This window comes from Pelobates fuscus, chromosome 1 (assembly GCF_036172605.1).
Source record: "Pelobates fuscus isolate aPelFus1 chromosome 1, aPelFus1.pri, whole genome shotgun sequence".
NCBI classification, from domain to species: domain Eukaryota; kingdom Metazoa; phylum Chordata; class Amphibia; order Anura; family Pelobatidae; genus Pelobates; species Pelobates fuscus.
The window spans coordinates 115075473-115096426 of NC_086317.1; the positions used below are offsets into that span (position 1 = coordinate 115075473).

The window sequence follows — 20954 nt, forward strand, 5'->3', positions numbered from 1 at the left end:
CAGCTTCCCAGTTGGCATCCTCCCGCCTTCCGGACACAAGACCCGGCACTCACATGTTCACGTCAGGAATAATGTTCGGTTATTCCTACGTTCGGGCCTAAAAACGCTGGTATTGGCTCCCATGTATCACATTTTTTGCTTGCTTGCATTCGCATAAATGTTCGTTAAAATATCCACATCTAGCATTCTGTAATTCACCCGTTTTCAGTACGTTCGTACAATTAGTGTCCAATACAGTTTCACGTATCAGCTGTACCTATTCGAGCATACAAATGGGCTGTTCATCTAGCATGTCGTTCGTTACTCGTAAATTTCATTCACCTATTCCATTCGTACGACTTTTGCAAGTTTTTTCGTTAAAATAAATTTTGTCCATTCGTTTATATGACACTTCATTTAAAAATCTATTCGTACACCCAATTCGGATCCTAGTCACTTTCACATGTATCCTCATACTGAAATTTTCTTTTAATTAGGGGATTTGGTAACCTATACAACTACCTGTTCCATCCACATAGTCAAACTCACTTGCTATTGCTATGTCATGAATATTGGCTTAGCTACGTCACTCTGGTTACTTTCACAACTCCGTTAAACTTCATGAGTTCGTATCTATATCACTCCCAATTTCTGCAATGAATAACAGTTTATTTATTTGGTAAGCATGCTCTTCACTTCGAGAGCTTAATATCACGGTTAGGATCTCAAAACTCTATCAGTTTTTAATAGGTCTCTTAACTAGGCCACACATCTGTCTACATAGCCTCAAAATCATACACCCTATTCAGAGGGTTCATTTTCCCTTTCCACTATTCACACTAAATTCAACCTTATGTATTAAAAATTAAACTTTCTCTTAATTCTCACAAATACGTTTTACTTAGCTCTCTGTAACGGAGCTCCCTGTACCCCAACTGGTTACCTCCGCCATGGACCGCTTCTTTGCTGGAACAGGGGACAAACTGCAGCACTTATGTCCACAGTCATTGTGGCTTGACTGGAGCCCTGGAACCGCTCCTTCCTGGAGCGGAATGGGAAGTTCACTCTAGACACCCCCAAGCACTGGACGACACTCAGTCCTGGGAAATCTAGTCCTTACAAGGACTTTCCCTGTTGAATCCCCAGCAAGCTGGAGCAGCAGACACAGGGGTTAAATCTTACTTCCCTCCAATAACATCATGACACACAGTTTTGGAGTTTAAGCTGGAATGCTTTAATGGCAGCCACAACTGGCCTTATATGCATGTCCCCATGCAAGGGGCACTCCCCCCTGGACCTTGTGGGGGTCTGCAGCACAAAGTCACAGACCAATGACACAGGTGTTTAAATACATGACACTAACATATACAAGCAAACAATTCCTCCCCTCTGCATGGGAGATAATTGTAACTGTACTAATTCTAATTCAATTATCTCGAAGCACAGAAAAAACATACTTTTTCAAAACACCCCAAAAGTACCCTAAAAATACATTAATATTACATCCCCACAAATGTTACATCCCCTGATAGCCCTGATCTGGGTGACCAACATATTCAAAAATCACCCATATTAGTTCAGGGGTTCAGAAATTTTATGGAAGTCATAATTTTGACCAACCGTGCACATGGTCCTATGCCCAAAACAGTTCAATGAAATCAGTGCTAACAGTCGGTCAGGTTTGGTAGTCTTTTACAGGTTTCCCTGCGGGGCCCATAGTCTGTGGGCAGGAGGCTGGCAAGTAGGCTCCTCTAGGAGCTCGTGGAAAACTCATTTGGAGAGGCGAGTTTGTCACACTCTTCTACTATGTCACGATTTTAGGCACATCGAATTGCCACGTTTAAAAACATACAGATTGTCGACCTCATTACTGACATACAGTATCAGGTACTTGAAATTTTACTCGTTATGATTACCTCAATCTCCTAAGGCCTCACTCAGCCTTCTGTCGTTACGTTCATGTCCCCGTATAACTAGTGGCTAGTGATGTCCCGAATGGTTCGCTGGCGAATAGTTCATGGCGAACATAGCTTGTTTGCGTTCGCCATGGATGGCAAACATATGCGATGTTCGGTCCGCCCCCTATTCGTCATCATTGAGGAAACTTTGACCCTGTACCTCACAGTCAGCAGACACTTTCCAGCCAATCAGCAGCAGACCCTCCCTCCCAGACCCTCCCACCTCCTGGACAGCATCCATTTTAGATTCATTCTGAAGCTGCATTCTTAGTGAGAGGAGGGACAGTGTGCTGCTGCTGATTTAATAGGGAAATTCATAGCTAGGCTAGTGTATTCAGTGTCCACTACAGTCCTGAAGGACTCATCTGATCTCTGCTGTAAGGACAGCACCCCAAAAAGCCCTTTTTAGGGCTAGAACATCAGTCTGCTTTTTTCCCCCCTGTGCAATCTAATTGCAGTTGCCTGCCTGCCAGCAGTCAAACTTTTTTGACTGTAATATAATTGCAGTCAGTTTCCTTCACACGTGTGCGTTTCAGGGCCTGCCAGGGCACAGTGTCACACCAGTGCAACTCATATCTGGTGTAACAGTAGTGTACATTTAAAAAAAATAATTTTGACTGTAATAGATTGAATAGCAGTTAGTTGTCTGCAAGCGTGTGTGTCAGGCTAACAGCGTATACTGTGCCCACTTGCCCAGTGCCACCACTCATATCTGGTGTCACAATAGCTTCCATTTAAAAAATAAATACAAATTTTGACTGTAATATAATAGCAGTCAGTTTCCTTCACACGTGTGCGTTTCAGGGCCTGCCAGGGCACAGTGTCACACCAGTGCAACTCATATCTGGTGTAACCGTGGTGTACATTTAAAAAAAATAAAACAAATTTGACTGTAATAGATTGAATAGCTGTTAGTTGTCTGCAAGCGTGTGTGTCAGGCCTACAGCGTCTACTCAGCCAACTTCTGCCAGTGCACAGTGCCACTCATATCTGTTGTCACAGTAGCTTGCACGCATAGTACCACTAATCGGAAAAAAAAATGACAGGCAGAGGCAGGCCACCCCTCAAGTGCCGTCGTTGTCGTGGTGCTGTGATTCCCTTTGGCCCTAGAATAATGCCCAGTGTTCAGAGGCCACGTACCCTGAACTTGAAAAGTTCTGAGGACATAGTTGACTGGCTAACACAGGACACCCAATCTTCTACAGCTTCCGCTCGGAACCTTGACGCACCATCCTCCTCCAGCTTAGCTTCGGGCACCTCTCACCCACCTGCCACCACCACCAACACTAGCACCACAGCCCCTTTACTTTATCTGTCAGAGGAGTTATTTACACATCCGTTTGAAGAAATGAGTGATGCGCAACCATTATTGCCAGAGGATGTAGATAACAGGGATATGTCAGGCAGCATTACACACATGGATGTACGGTGTGATGATGATGATGTTGTACCCGCTGCTGCTTCCTTTTCTGAGTTGTCAGATACAATGATGGTTTATGATGACGATGCATCCGTGGATGTCACGTGGGTGCCCGCTAGAAGAGACGAAGAACAAGGGTAAAGTTCAGATGGGGAGACAGAGAGGAGGAGTAGACGAGTTGGAAGCAGGGGGAGGTCGTCGCAAGGAGCTAGTGGCACAGTCAGACAGCATGCATCGGCACCCGGGGTCAGCCAGACAGCACGCCAATCAACGCATGCTGTTGCCACCACCAGAATGCCGTCATTGCAGAGCTCAGCAGTGTGGCATTTTTTGTGTGTGTCTGCCTCTGACAACAGCGATGCCATTTGCAACCTGTGCCAAAAGAAACCTAGGTACAACTGCTTTGCGAAGGCACATGATCGCACATCACAAACGCCTATGGGATCAACACATGAGTACAAGCAGCACACAAACTCAAAGCCGCCATCCTCCTCCTGGTCCAGCATCTTCAGCCACGTCAACCACTGCTGTCCTCCTTGCCCCCTCTCAACCATCCGCCACTCCGTCTCTCGCCTTGAGCAGTTCCTGCTCATCTGCCCATAGTCTGGTGTCTGTCAAGGACATGTTTGAGTGTAAGAAGCCAATGTCACAAAGTCACCCCCTTGTGACAGCTGGCTTGTCTGAACTCTTAGCCCGCCAGCTTTTACCATACAAGCTGGTGGAGTCTGAGGCGTTCAAAAAATTTGTAGCTATGGGGACACCGCAGTGGAAGGTACCCGGCCGAAATTTCTTTGCACAAAAGGCAATCCCCAACCTGTACTCGATTGTGCAAAAGGAAGTAATGGCATGTCTGGCACACAGTGTTGGGGCAAGGGTCCATCTGAGCACTGATACCTGGTCTGCAAAGCATGGTCAGCGCAGGTATATAACCTACACTGCGCATTGGGTAAACCTGCTGACGGCTGCCAAGCATGGAATGCATGGCTCTGCAGAGGAGTTGGTGACACCGCCACCACTTGTAGGCAGGCCTGCTGCCACCTCCTCTACTCCTCCTACTCCATCCTCTTCCATAACCTCCTCGGCTGAGTCCTTTTCTGCTGCTGTGTCTTGCTCCACATCAACAGCACCCCCCAGCTCCCCAGGTACTATTCCACATCCCGGATACGGCAGTGTTATGCCGTCTTGGGGTTGAGATGCCTGAAAGCAGAGAGTCACACCGGACCAGCACTCCTGTCCGCCCTGAACGCACAGGTGGATCAGTGGCAGACTCCGCACCAACTGTAGATCGGCAAAGTGGTTTGTGACAACGGAAGAAATTTGTTGGCCACATTGAATTTGGGCAAGTTGACACATGTGCCGTGCATGGCACATGTGTGTAATCTGATCGTACAATGCTTTGTGCTTAAGTACCCAGGCTTACAGGACGTCCTGAAGCAGGCCAGGAAGGTGTGTCGCCATTTCAGGCGTACCTCCACGGCCATGGCGCACTTTTCAGATATCCAGCGGCGAAACAACATGCCAGTGAGGCGCTTGATTTGCGACAGCCCTACACGTTGGAATTCAACACTCCTAATGTTCGACCGCCTGCTCCAACGAGAAAAAGCTGTTAACGAGTATTTGTATGACCGGGGTGCTAGGACAGCCTCTGCGGAGCTGGGAATTTTTTTGCCACGTTACTGGACGCTCATGCGCAATGCCTGTAGGCTCATGCGTCCTTTTGAGGAGGTGACAAACCTAGTCAGTCGCACCGAAGGCTCCATCAGCTACATCATACCATTTGTTTTCTTCCTGGAGCGTGCCCTGCGAAGAGTGCTGGATCAGGCCGTAGATAAGCGTGAAGAGGAAGAGGAAGAGTTGTGGTCACCATCACCACCAGAAACAGCCTTATCAGCATCGCTTGCTGGACCTGCGGCAACGCTGGAAGAGGATTGTGAGGAAGAGGAGTCAGAGAAGGAATGTGGCTTTGAGGAGGAGGAGGAAGACCAACCACAACAGGCATCCCAGGGTGCTCGTTGTCACCTATCTGGTACCCCGTGGTGTTGTACGTGGCTGGGGGGAAGAACATACCTTCAGTGAGATCACTGAGGACGAGGAACGGGACATGAGTAGCTCGGCATCCAACCTTGTGCAAATGGGGTCTTTCATGCTGTCGTGCCTGTTGAGGGACCCTCGTATAAAAAAGCTGAAGGAGAACGACCTGTACTGGGTGTCCACGCTACTAGACCCCCGGTATAAGCAGAAAGTGCCTGAAATGTTACCAAATTACCACAAGTCGGAAAGGATGCAGCATTTGCAAAATAAATTAAAAAGTATGCTTTACACAGCGTATAAGGGTGATGTCACAGCACAACGGGAATCTAACAGGGGAAATGGTGAAAGTAATTCTCCTCCTCCCACGACCACGCCGGCAAGGACAGGACGCTTTACAGACGTGTTGTTGATGGAGGACATGCAGAGCTTTTTAAGTCCTATGCATCGCCACAGCCCTTCGGGGTCCACCCTCAGAGAACGACTCGGCCGACAGGTAGCAGACTACCTCACCTTAACTGCAGATATCGACACTCTGAGGAGCGATGAACCCCTTGACTACTGGGTGTGCAGGCTTGACCTGTGGCATGAGCTATCCCAATTTGCGATAGAACTTCTGGCCTGCCCCGCTTCAAGTGTCCTGTCAGAAAGGACCTTCAGTGCAGCAGGAGGTATTGTCACTGAGAAGAGAAGTCGCCTAGGTCAAAAAAGTCTAGATTACCTCACCTTTATTAAGATGAATGAGGGATGGATCCCAAAGGGACTGACAGTGGGCAATCCATTTGACTAAAAAAGGCCAGATGAGGCGGACTACTTAACACACCACTTCTATCTGGTGGCACATTAGATTACACGCACAGTGCCCCAAATTTGAAGTAGGAGGACCAGAGTATGTCTATTCGATACACTGTCTGTCATTTCCACACTCATAGTCTTCAGTCTAACTATTTCACTCTCATACCCACTCGTATCTATCTAACCATAGGATACTCCAGTCTTGGACCAGTCCTATACCTAGTTTCCGCCCTTTCACCTACAGGCATATTACCTGTCTCTTCCCCTGACATTCATTTATCACAGGTATGTATCAGCATGCTTACATTACTAAGTCAGAGACAAGCCCCACTAGGGCTAGAGATCTGGCTTTTAGGGTTAGGTGCTGCCCCTAGTACCAAATAATTATATCGGTCCTGCAAGGCCAACACCACCCCCACCTCACCACGGAGGTTCGCCCAATGGCCCAAATCATAGTTAGCCGCCTTGCACTCCCTTCTACAGAGTTTTAGTCAGGGCCTCACAAGTCACGGCCACACGTATTTGACTATTCTACTGTCACCGAGAAGCCAACACCCTGCCACAACGTCTAGTGGCCACGAGCCCCCACGGTCCAAACCATAGATAGAGCCTCTCACCACCACTTGGCACTAGCAGGGCCTCACCTGTCACGTCAGCTAATTCCTTCGCCATTCGGCATTAGTCAGCAAGCCAGTTCTACGAAGGTCTTAATTTTTCTGTTCCCTGTATTTTACTAATTGATGCTCTTTTCACAGGATGTCACAAAAACTTATCCCAGGTGATAACCAGCCCCTCCAAGAAAGGCCCAGTACGCCCGCCAGACCCGGGTCCCCCGAAGTATCCCTACCCCCCTCCACCCCCAGGTTCCTGAGATCATGGAACATACCAAAACTAGCGGCAGTTTGTAGAGTTCTGCTAGGAAGACAGAACTCTACCAACTGCTTACAGCTCAAACCAGTGATTCCAGGCCCGGCACAAGCTCTCAAGGGCTACACGCCGGCACAACAGACGTTACACAAGAAACCTTATCAGCTATTCTGTCAAACCTACAGTCACTAAACCAAAGGCTATCCAAAGTAGATACAGCCATCGCTACTCCAGGTGACCCATCCGGCCCTTCAGTTTCTCCTCAAGCACCACCAAACAGGCATGGTAGTGTACTTCCCCCTCCACCCACCACCGCTACCCCCCACATTTCCCCCGTCCCCTCAGTACCAGCCTCCATTAAAAAATACATACTTGACGGTAAAGACATCAACCTAGTTTCTCTCCTTATCACCTCGCAGGACATCCTTGAGAATAGAGCTTACAACTATGGCGATATTTCAGTCATACTAAAAGCCAGTGACCCAAGTCTTAACAAAAAACATTCCATCCATCATTTCATCATTTCCTTTGGGATATATAGAGACGTAATCTGCTCTGTGTACCCACAAAGGTTGGAAGAACTAGGTGGGGGACTTAGGGCTCAAATACGGGGGCCTCGCGTTTTACGACTACCACAAGTCAGTGTCGTCCTAGGCAGCAGCTCATCTGGCCCAGTTTAATAGCTGTATAGACTGGAGTCAGATGGACACAGAGCTGTTCTGCCGACATTTCGCTGGCTTGAGGCCTCCGTCTTGCGCAGTATTCAATGGGATGGGGGGTGGGACACTATGGGAGGGGGGAGAATATTATGGGAGGGGGGGAAATTTACCTGAAATTTCCTTCTTAAAATGAGGTGCGTGTTATACGCCGGTGCGTGTTATACGCCGATAAATACGGTATATATATATAAATAAATTAATAAATATATATCTCTCAAAATACACTTAGAATAAAATTATATATATATATATATATATATATTTGATTAAATAAATATATACAAATAGATATAATTACATAAATAATTACATAATTACATAAATATACACGTAGAATTTAAATACATATATATGTGTATATATTTAAATTCTACTTGCATATTTATAAAATATTTTAACATAATTAAGTCATTTTATTAATTATAATTTGAGGGACCAGCCTTACAACCCAGGCAGCAAGTCCAGATAATTTTATTTGCAAGTCCTATGTTTATCCCTGTAACTTTCCAAAACACCATAAAACCTGGACATGGGGGGTATTATTGTACTTGGGAGACTTTGTTGAACACAAATAGGTGTATTATAAAACAGTAAAACTGATATCACCAGTAAAAGTGCAGTTTTGTGTAAAAACTGCAAAACACAAATATGAATGCTAACTTTGGCTAGCTTTTGTGATTTAGTGGCCTACCCTGGACATACCCTATTTTTTATTTTTTTTATATATTTTGAATACCTTGGGTTGTCTATTTTTCCATGGTGGGGTTAATTCACATTATTGGGCTCTCAAAGGCAACATAGCAAAATCTGGCAAATTTTAATTAGCAAAAACTGAAATTGGCAAATCTTATATTTGACCCTGTAACTTTCCAAAACATCATAAAACCTGTACATGAGGGGTATTGTTGTACTTGTGAGACATTACTCTACACAAATATACCATATATATTCGAGTATAAGCCGAGTTTTTCAGCACATTTTTTGTGCTGAAAAACCCCAACTCGGCTTATACTCGAGTCAATGTCTGTATTATGGCAATTTACATTGCCATAATACAGACTGGGGGCTGGCAGCGAGCGCTTACCTCTCCTGCAGCTCCTGTCAGCTCCCTCCTCACACACACTGCATTCATACACACACTGCACTCATACACACACACAGTGCATTAATACACACACACACTGCATTCATACACACACACTGCATTCATACACACACTGCATTCATACACACACACTGCATTCATACACACACACTGCATTCATTATATACACACTGCACTCATACACACACTGCATTCATTATTATTATTATATACACACACTGTAAATAAATATTCAATGAATATAATTTCTTTAGGATCTAATTTTATTTAGAAATTTACAAGTAGCTGCTGCATTTCCCACCCTAGTCTTATACTCGAGTCAATAAGTTTTCCCAGTTTTTTGGGGTAAAATTAGGGGCCTCGGCTTATATTCGGGTCGGCTTATACTCGAGTATATACGGTAAGTGATTTAGAGCAGTAAAATGTATAATACTAACAATATCATCGGTAAAAGGGCAGTTTATTTGTGAAAAATGCAAAAAAACTAATATAAAAGCTAACATTGGCCAGGGTTTGTGACTAAGAGGCTACGAAAAAAAAGACTGAACATGCCCCATTTTCAATACCCTGGGTTGTTGTACTCACTTTTGTTGCCAACGGTTTAGACATTAATGGCTGTGTGTTGAGTTATTTTGAGGGGACAGCGAATTTACACTGCTATACAGGCTGCACACTTACTACTTAACATTGTAGCAGAGTGTAATTTTTTCAGTGTTGTCACATGAAAAGATATAACAAAACATTTACAAAAATGTGAGGGGTGTACTCACTTTTGTGAGATACTGTATCTCTGTAGCACTTGAAGAAACTCTATACGGTCAGGAACACAAATGTGTATTTCTGACCCTAGATTGTTAACAAGACATGTTGGGTCCCTTGGCCAGGGTCTCGCACGCCTGCCAGTGCTGGTCATGCCCCGCCCCACCCTGATCCACTCTTTGACTGACATCATTAGAATTGAAGATCCAATCACAATGCTTTTCCGAGAAGGCAAGGTGGGACCAAACACCACTCTAGCCAATCCGCATCTCCTCATAGAGATGCATTGAATCAATGTAATTCTATGGGTAAAGTTCAAATATTTAATATTTTTGTGAAACATTTAAAAAAAAATTAAGCCCTTCAGGACCGGACTGTTTTGGCCATGTTGTACGTTAAGGACCAGGGCTGTTTTAACATTTTTGTGGTGTATGTGTTTAGCTGTAATTTTCCTCTCTCTCATTTACTGCATTGAGAAATGCTTTCCTGTGGACTGTTTGAATGCGTGCGCGGCTCTTGCATTCCACTCCCCTCGGGAGTTGACGTCGGCGGGGGAGGAAAGGTCACCAGCGCCGAGGGGGCCCGGCGCTGGATTAAGGTAAGTAGCTAAAAGGTCAATCGATGTCATTTTTCTCTTATTGGCATTCTATTATAAGTATTCTTTAAAAGTAATACTTTAACCCCTTAAGGACCAAACTTCTGGAATAAAAGGGAATCATGACATGTCACATATGTCATGTGTCCTTAAGGGGTTAAAGTCTGTGAATTACTACAGTCATATATGCCTATATTTTCTCTATAGACAATCTGCACTATTATTGTTTTTTCTTTTCCCTTATATATATCTTGACATGGCTGGAGGATATATCATCTAACAGTTTGTATATATGTACCTCTTTTTATCTCTGTCTCAATTTTGGTAAAATTGCTCCACTCACTATCACACATTATTTTCTCTTGTTGGTGGAGTTTGGGATTACACCAGAGTGTGAAGCAATTTTTCAATTAAGAAATTTAGCACCCAGATTTTTCCTTTTTATACCATAAAGTAGCTAAAAGGGTTTTTACCCCTTCAGCACTAAGGGAGGGGGACCCTGAGGGTGGGGTGAGTCCGAAGGTTGCTATAGTGTCAGGAAAACTAGTTTGTTTTCGTGACACTATAGTGATCCTTTAATAATAAGTGCTGAGGAAGACATGGCAAGAACAGAAGTATCAAAGATTAACATGTTTGTGCCATTTGTTTATGAAAGTATTAACCATTTCACATTGTATTATGGTTTATTTGCTTTCCTGTTTGTGTGTGCATACAACAAAGCAGCACCACTATGCCACTGTGATGCAGTACAGCTGTCTGCTACATCCTGATTACTGAACACCAAGAGGACTTAAAGGGACACTATAGTCACCAGAATAACTACAGCTTATTTAATTTGTTCTAGTGAGTAGAATTATTACCTTCATGCTTTTTGCTGTAAACACAGTCTTTTCAGAGAAAATGCAGTGTTTACATTACAGCCTAGTTATAACTTCACTGGCCACTCCTCAGATGTCTGTTGGAGATCCTCCCTGGGTCATGGCTGCCTAAAATGCATCCAAACATTCAGTATCTCCTCCCTCTGCATGCAGACACTGAACTTTCCTCATAGAGATTAATTGATTCAATGTATCTCTATGAGGAGATGCTGATTGGCCAGGGCTGTGTTTGAATCATGCTGGTTCTGCCCCTGATCTGCCTCTTTGTCAGTCTCAGACAATCCTATGGGAAAGCACTGTGATTGGATCAGGCTACCACTTCTGATGAGGTCCGCAGACTGCTTGTTTTTCTGAGTCAAACAGCATGCAGAGCTACAGCTTCAGGCTTGAATACAGTAAGATTTTGCTATATTTATAGAGGCATAAGGGGGACAGGGGGGCTATATGGAGGTTTTAACACTATAGGGCCAGGAATACATGTGTGATCCTTTAACGTAAGACCTCTAGAGCAGAGATAGCTAACCTCTGGCTCTCCAGTTTTTGTAGACAAGATTTCTAATGATGATGAGTTTCTGTTCACTTGCTCGAGTGACTACCATTAAGCTACTTGCTGCTACATTGCACATTCACAAGCTATGCACTGATTTCAATTTCAAATTAGTATACAAGTATGTCTGAGACATTGTAAACACACACATGGTCACTAACTCTCTTTTGAAAGGCTATGGGAGGGAATCGATTGCCTTAGAGATTTTCAGGTTTTAGTAAAAAACTGTGATAATGAAGCAGATCCTTAGAAAAATACTGTGAAAATTGACATTCAGAGGTCATTTAAAAAAAAATATGTTTATAATACATATTGGATTTAAAATGGTGGTAAATATAGATGGGAGTATTACATAATCCAGTGTTACATAATGATTGGCAAGTTTTTGTGTCATTTTATTTTGTCCAAATAGTTTTCCTAAATATATTGTATGTACAATATTCAGAAAAGCCAAATTGCCACATGGATAACTGTCTGACTCCCTTCAAAAATAACATTTTGTTTGGGTAGTCATTCAGGTGCACCCAGGGCCGGCCTTAGGGGTGTGCGAGCTGTGCGGCCGCACAGGGCGCCATGGTGCAGGGGGCGCCCTGCGGCCGCATAGCTCACACGGCATGTCTGTTAGCCGCAATGCTAACATGGCATTTGCCTTGGGCGGCATTTTCCAGGGGGCGGCAAAAAAAGCCGCCCCCAAATGCCTTGCGGCTTGCGGCTAACAGACATGCCGGGCTGCTGGGCGGTCGGGCGGCGCTGGCGGGCGGCTGGCGAGGGAGCACTTCCTCTGAGCTGTATGCTCAGCTCCCTCTCGCGCCGCAGAGTGAGGCTGGGAGCCGGAAGATGACGTCATATTCCGGCTCCCAGCCTCACTCTGCGGCGCGCGAGGGAGCTGAGCAAACAGCTCAGAGGAAGTGCTCCCTCGCCAGCCGCCCGCCCGCCCAGCCCAGCCCAGCAGCCACTGGACCACCAGGGAGGAAGAGACCCCCCTCCAGCATTCCCAAAGGTAAGGAGGCTGGGGGGGGGGGGGGTCTAAATAAATTTAAAAAAATGTGTTATGTGGGTGAGTGTGTGTGTGTGTGTGTGTATGTTAGTGTGTGTCTGTGTCTGTTAGTGTGTATGTTAGTGTGTGTCTGTGTCTGTTAGTGTGTGTGTGTCTGTGTATGTTAGTGTGTCTGTGTATGTTAGTGTGTTTCTGTGTCTGTTAGTGTGTGTCTGTTAGTGTGTGTCTGTGAGTGTGTTTGTCTGTTAGTGAGTGTGTGTGTCTGACTGTGTGTGTGTGTGTGGCTGTCTGCCTGTGTGTGTGTGACTGCCTATGTTTGTGTGTGTGTGTGTGTGAGACTGTCTGCGCGTGTGTGTGTGAGACTGTCGGCGCGTGTGTGTGACTGTCTGCGCGCGTGTGTGTGTGACTGTCTGCGTGTGTGTGTGTGTGACTGTCTACGCGTGTGTGTGTGACTGTCTGCGTGTGTGTGTGTGTGACTGTCTGTCAGTGTGTGTGTGTGTGTGTCTGTCTGTGACTGTGTGTGTGTGGCTGTCTGACAGTGTGTGTTTGACTGTTTGTCTGTGTGTGTTTGACTGTTTGTCTGTGTGTGTGTGGCTGTTTGCCTCTGTGTGTTTGGCTGTCTGCCTGTGTGTTTGTGTGTGGCTGTGTGTGTGGCTGTCTGCCTGTGTGTGTGTGTGGCTGTCTGCCTGTGTGTGTGTGTGTGTGTGACAGGGTGTGTGGGAAGGGGTAAGGAGTGGGGGAGGGGGGAGGGGGGGGCGCTGTGAAGATTTTTTGCACAGGGCGCCCAAATGCCTAAGGCCGGCCCTGGGTGCACCAATTTGTTTCACCATGCACAAGTCTGGTGTATATATTAGTCAACTTTTTCATAATTATTGTATACATTGTTAGAACCAAGTAATACCGTAATTTCACCTAAAGAAGAAATAGGGTAGAAATTCTGTGAAAAATATATAGTGAGAGCGATACCTTCTGCACCTTGAGTGAACATTATTTTGCATATGCTTGTGTCATGCAATCTCTTACTGTGAGTCTGTATCACAGCCAATCTCCTTTATAATCCTACAGCTACAGAGTGCACTCTGCTAACCACTGGGAAAAACAAACAGAATGGTCAATAAAAGCTCTACAACTCGTAATCTTATAATTAACCTATCTAAGGTAATGATTTTGCTGCACAAGTTAAATCAACAAAAGATCTGTTCTGGTCTGTGGACTTACACTGAAACAAAATAAATTACCAAAGCGTGAGAAATTGAGAAAGTGTATCTTTTAAGTTCTGCATGGCATTTTAACTGTGAATGTCATAAATACAGGTTTTATGATGTTTTGGAAACTTACAGGTCAAATATAGGACTTTACCCTTTTTAATTGAAATTTGAAATTGAAATTTGTCAGATTGGTTTGCTGGGCCATGTTGCCTTTTAAACCGTATGACAGCACATGAATGAAAATTAACCCCATCATGACCTACCATTTGTAAAATACCCAGTGTATTCAAAATGAGGTATTTTCAATCTTTTTTTATAGCCACTTTGGCCAAACCGTGGGCAAAGTTAGCATTCATATTAGTTTTTTGCATTTTACCCCCCAAAAAACTGCCCTTTCATCTATGATATCCTCAGCATTATACATTTTACTTCTCTAAAACTCTCATATTTGTGTTCAGCGATGTTTCATGAACACCCCATGTAAAGGTTTTATAGAGTTTTTGACACGGTCAAATATAAGGCTTGCCACTTTTCAGCTTTTACACATTGAAATTTGCCAGATTTGTTATTTTGCCTTTGAGACCATATGGCAGTCCAGGAATGAGAAATACCCCCATGATGGTATACCATTTGCAAAAGTAGACAACCCAGTGTATTCAAAATGGAGTATGTGCATTTTTTTTTGTAGCCATTTAGTCACAAACCTTGGCCAACGTTTTTATTTCTTGTTTACATTTTTCACACACAAACTGCACTTCCACTGATGATATCGTCATGATATGTTTTACTGTTTTGAAACCCTCATATTTTCAGCGAAGTCTTCTGAGTACAAGTAATGTACAATGTACAAGTTTTATGGTACATTGGAAAGTTACAAGGTGGAATATAGGGTTTACAAATTATATTCTCTGGATTTATTTCCACTTTATTTCATGTCTGGGAAACTTCCTGACATCCCAGGCAGTCCCCTTGCAGGCAGAGCCCTGGACAGCTGATTCAACCACATCATTGCGATGTCCTCATGGTATCATGGCCAAAAGCAGTGGCGTACATACCCGGGTCGCAGGGGTCGCGGCTGCGACCTGGCCCGGCCCACCAGGAGGCCCGGCCGCCCTGCGACCCAGGTATGTATATCACTGGGCAAGCCTCTTCTCCTGGGGGGCCCAGGAGCTGGCCACCTCAGGGCCCCCCGAGGCTGGCCCTGCTGTCACCAGGCTGGCAGGCTGGCGGGCGCACGAGGGAGCACTGTCCCCTGAGTGCTTCCTCTTCCGGCTCCGGCATCAGTACGTGGTGCGCGAGGGAGATGAAGAGGAAGCACTCAGGGGAGAGTGCTCCCTCGCGCGCCCGCCAGCCTGCCAGCCTTCATTAAGCTGATGTGATCTGGGTGTCTGTAGTGGTCCTTTAAGTGTATGTGTTGATGCATGTGTTGCGGCCCCAGCCCGCGCAGAGTAAGCGCGCGCGCGGGGGGGCCCACGGATCAGTTTTCGCACCGGGGCCCCATGGGTTGTGTGCCTAAACGCCACTGGCCAAAAGGGCTAGGTTGTCAGACAGGTCCCCCTCAGCACGATCACCAGCAGGGAAATGGTGACAGACACGTGGGTGGCAAAGGATGGCTGGACATGCTATGTCACCCAGCGGCATTTAGGAACATCTCTTTAAGGACGGCGTACAGCGATGTACCTTACACGAGGCAAACAAGGGAGGCTGGGTTTAAATAAAGAAAAAAAAGAAAAATAATAATAATTATTTGTGAGTGTTGGGAAAAATGTGTGTCTGTGAGAGAGTGTGTGTCTTTAAGTGTGTGTGTGTCTGTCAGTGAGTGTGTGCGTCTGTCAGTGTGTGTCTGAGTAATAGTGTGTGTCTGTCAGAGTGTGTCAAATCAGTGCGTGTGTATGTCGTTGTTTGTCTGTGTATATGAGAGTGTGTCTGTCAGTGTGTGTGTCTGTCTGTCTGTCAGTGAAAGTGTTTGTTGGTTAAACAGTATGTGTGCCAATGACTGTATCTTTTAGTGAGTGTATGTCAGTGAATGCATCAGTAAGCAAGTGTCTGTCAGCCAAAGTGCCGTCTTGACAGGAACATTTTAAATTTAGTCTCTGCTTTATTTACTAATGTGCTTTTTTTCAATGTTGAAGATAAAGCCAATAAAAAAACTAACAAATAAAAACATATGATGCACACAAGTTGCATGCTAAGCCTGACAATACTCCTGCAAACCCCACTTAGTTTTTCAGTAACATTTAGGACTTCAGAAAGCAAAGAAAATGCATCCTCTGTATAAATGTAAAAAAAAGTATCAATATTTGATAACAGTATCTCTCTCTCTCACTCTCTGTATATATATATATATATATATATATATATATATACTGAACAAAATTATAAACGCAACACTTTTGTTTTTGCCCCATTTTTCATGAGCTGAACTCAAAGATCTAAGACTTTTTCTATGTGCACAAAAGGCCTATTTCTCTTAAATATTGTTCACAAATCTGTTTAAATCTGTGTTAGTGAGCACTTCTCCTTTGCCAAGATAATCCATCCACCTCACAGGCGTGGCATATCAAGATGCTGATTAGACAGCATGATTATTGCACAGGTGTGCTTTGGGCTGGCCACAATAGAAGGACACTCTAAAATGTGCAGTATCCAGTAGGAAGCAATGGGATAGTGAACAGATGTAAATGTAAATTGTAAACGTTCACAGCTCCAGAGACCCACTTGTAGTTTTCCTTTCAATTTAAAGGGACACTATAGTCACCAGAACAACTACAGCTTAATGTAGTTGTTCTGTTAGTATATTAGCTCCCTTCAGGCATTTTCATGCAAACACTGCCTTTTCATAGAAAAGGCAGTGTTTACATTGCTCCTAGGGACACCTCCAATTGGCCACTCCTTAGATGGCCACTGGAGGGGCTTCCTGGCTCAGGGCTGCACAGTAAGCAGCCCTATAGTTCAGCGTCCCCACGCTCTGCATGGAGACGCTGAATTTTCCTCATAAAGATGCATTGATTCAAAGCATCTCTATGAGGAGGTCCTGATTGTCCAAAACGACATTTGGCACCACCCGTGCCGATTTTAGGCAATCCAATGCTTTTCCTATGGGAAAGCATTGGATTGGCAAAAAAGCTGCCATTCTGATGATGTCACAAAGGGGGCAGAGCCAGCGTCGGCGGACCCGCACGGTGCTGGATATAAGGTGAGTTTTAAACTTTTATAGGCCACTAAGGGAGGGCAAGCCATCTAAATGGTGGGTTTAGCACTATTGGGTCAGGAATACATGTTTGTGTTCCTGACCCTATAGTGATCCTTTAATAATAGAAAAAAAACACATATCTTGATACTTATTTAACAATACTGAATTTGATCAGCATAACAGAGTGCTTATGCTGATCAAATTCATATACATATGCTTTCCACCTAGGAAACCATATGTATAATACCCAGAGTAAGCTACACCACACTGCAGTCTCACCACTCAATTCTCTGCCATTTAGGAGTTAAATAAATTTATTTTTGCTGCCTTAGTCACACTTACTCTGGCAGTCAATTGCACAGCTTCCCTTCACGCTTATTGAAAAGACATTAACCCTAAATTATGTTTAGCTTGCAGGGAGTGGGGGTACTTCTTATCTTCCTGCTCAGAACTGTGAAATAACTAATGCGGACATAGAGAGCAGACCTCTGCCAGCAGCCTCCTGTTTGAGAAAAGATAAGAATCTCACACAATTACCTGTATACCTTAAACAGCACAAAATGGTATTGAATATTTTTAAATATAATTTGCAAATGATCTAGCATTTAATTGTTGAGTAATGTTATATGTTGTATCAATGGTTTATAAATTGCAAATATGTTTGGAGTATTCACTTAACTGTTATTTGAGTACATTTTCATATGTTATATAATGTTCTCTGTGTTCACAGTGAGAAGCATTTGACTGGTCACTTCCCAGTACATATAAGGTACTGGGCAAAAAGGAGTAGGTTAGTTTATCTTTAGAATGTTCTGCAGCTAAGAAAACATTGGTTTTTAGACAGTTAGGAAGAGAATTGTGAAAAACTAATAAAGGCATATTTTGTACTGCAATATTAGAATGCATTAAAAAAATATGCATTTTGTAACCTAGGCATTCGCTAAAATACTCTTAAACACAACTTGTCAATATAATGTCAACTTTTCTAAGGTAGTATACCATTATTCTAATTTCTGCCTCTCTAACTGCAGCTGGTGTAATGCTGGTAAATGAAAAAAAAACGCAAGATGGATTTGAAGAACATTTTGGTTTGAATTATCTTGGGCATTTCCTACTGACTAATCTCCTGATGACATTTCTGAAGAAGTCAGGAACCCATGACAGTAATGCTCGTGTTATCACAGTTTCATCAGCCACTCACTATGTTGGAGAGCTGAACTTTGAAGATCTTCAAAGCAGGTAAAATAATGCATGCTATTTTTTAGGGTAAAATTAATTAATTAATCAATTAATTAATTTATAAAATATTTTACCAGGATGGATACATTGAGATTTCTCAACTATGTCCTGGGCCCACAAAACTTTGCATTGTTACAATAGTATACAATATTCAAAGAATACAATACACAAACTATATATATATATATATATATATATATATATATATATATATATATATATATACACACACATATATAAATGTAATACATAACAGGTAATACATATATTCAACCATGACAGGTACATTCTGTGCTGAGGTATATTGCCGTAGATCTCTTAAAAGATTTTAGATTGAATGAAGATTTGACTGTGTCCCTGAGGTTAATACATAATTGCGGTGCTCTGTTGGAAAATGAGGATCAGGCCACTTTATTTTTGTATTGCGGTATGCTAAATATCGTGCTAGTACTGGATCGGAGGTTATAGGAGGTGGAACAGCTAGAGAGAGCATTCAACTCAGGTAGGGTGGGAGCTTCCCAGAAATGCTCTAATGCACAGGGCTGGAAAGATAGTGAGTGATAAAGAGTGCGTCGGGATTCCAGCGATAGCCAGTTTAGCTCTTTTAACATGTCACAGTGGTGGGTAAAGTAATAACATTCTAGTACAAAGTGGCAGAACAAATTATATAACGTATTGAGTTTATTAAGGTGGGTTTGCAGTGCAGGTGCATACACTACATCCCCATAATCAATGACCAGCATCAGCATTTGTTGCCCTATCTGTTTCCTTACTGTAGGGATTCGACAGGATTTGTTTCCGTAAAGGGCACCTAGTTTTGAGTAAAGTTTTGAAGAGATTTTTTCAATGTGCAGGCCAAAGGATAGATTGGGGTCTGCCAACATACCTAGATATTTAAAAGAGTAGAATGCTGTCAGTGTGCTACTTGCATTTGTTCTTATACACAGTTGTTGAGTGACTATTTTAATATCTGCTATATGCCAATGAAATAGTTTCTAGGATATAAGGAGCTCTTTTTAGAGCGTGTGTACCTTTTGTCTCATATTTCACTCAGTAAGTAAGTAGGACTTTGAGTGAACCTCTCAACTTTGTGCAAGGCTAGTGCTAAAAAAACACCAGTAGTGATATCTAGTGGATATTTGTCTGCTCGTTGTACCAGACAGACATGTAGCAGGAAACGTATTTTCAGCTTTCTGTGTCTACATGGGCATAATCCAAGTGAACGAGCCTTTCATAGGCTAATCTTCATGGATTTAATACCAACTGTCATCATACGTGATATATGAAATATTATATTTATTTTTCAAAGTATGAACACTGAGATGATTGGAAGCTAATTAAGACAAAATGGATTACCTGATAGCTGGAACCAGAAGCAAAGACGTGCCCTTATATAATAATAACACTTTCTAAAAGAGGCAGGAGATGAGAACAGATCTCTAAGGCAGTGATTAACAGCATGGAAGCTCTAAATTTGAAGTACCAGAAGGGATGGAGACGTATATTGGGACATCATTTAGCAGAACCTTGTAGAGCCATGCACAACTCCAGCCACATTAAATATGTAGACTGATCACAACTCAAAATACAGCTTCCAAAAGTACTAACTATATAGAAAATGCTATATAGTTTCTCAGGAAAACAGAGAAATATATATTGTATTTTGATTAATATTAATACAAACATTAAGTGTCTTCTTCACTTGCTCAAGTTATAAAAATGAATCAATATTTTACAGAAAAAAATAAGATTACAAATTATAATGTACCTCTACTGAACAGTATCGTTATATCCTGAAGCATTAATTTGGTAATGTTTTCTCACAAAATAGGAGCAGAAGGCATTTTACGAGGACTGAGTTAATCTTTTTTGGTAGCTTTTTTGATGGTTTGGAGCTTTGGGGGGGACAAACATATTGTAACATTTGTATTTAAATGCATTAAGTGGTTCTGTCTTCTGGGCAGGTCGATGGAAGAATCAATAATTCAGAACTCTGTCCCCCGAGAGAGCTCTTTAGATCCTATTCTTTTGATTGATCTTTCTTTCTTCAAGTGAATCAAGCTGTGGAAAAGAACAAGCAGAAATAATGCCTAGTTTCACAGAATTGCAGTGCTGGGTATTTAAGTTGTTGGGCATTGCTAGTTAATATTTGTTAATATTTTCCCACACATAAATCACTTTCATGTAAGTCAGACATTCAGCTTTTGGCAGCTGTAGCAAAGTCTATTCCCAAAGTAAAATTCGAAAATCCGTCTCTAACACTTCTATATTTTAATTAGATTAAGATATTGTTTCGGGCCAGTGCAGGTCCAATAAGGAATGCTCAGACTAGCTGGAGTAATGTTATGCTAGAGGCCCAATTGGTGTGTTTTTTTTTTCATTTTTTGTTTTAATACCTTCAAACTTTCTTTAGAACAAGCTTCGTAAAATTGCTGGAACAGTCCTGTGCAAATATTTTTGCTTAAATCAATCTACAAAATCTATATATTTTGTATATATATTTACATTCAGCGCCTTAGCATTGATAATAGGCATGATATACTGGCGAAAATTATTTTTCTTCAGCATAACAGATTTGTGAAGATGGGAATGGTTGGCCAAGATGGGGGAGACCAATGAGGCAATGTTACCTCAGTGGCCAAAAAAAGGCAGTGTGCACGTACTCCT

At 43.0% G+C, this 20954-nt stretch overlaps 1 protein-coding gene across 1 annotated transcript in view; it reads left to right on the plus strand.

The window, feature by feature from the left end:
- Positions 1 to 20954, plus strand: part of DHRSX (dehydrogenase/reductase X-linked) — a 372962-nt gene that overhangs the window by 261188 nt on the left and 90820 nt on the right. Inside the window, exon 5 of the mRNA XM_063450175.1 lies at positions 18080 to 18287. Within this exon, the coding sequence (XP_063306245.1) occupies positions 18080 to 18287 (208 nt within the window). The remainder of the gene's footprint in view (positions 1 to 18079; positions 18288 to 20954) is intronic.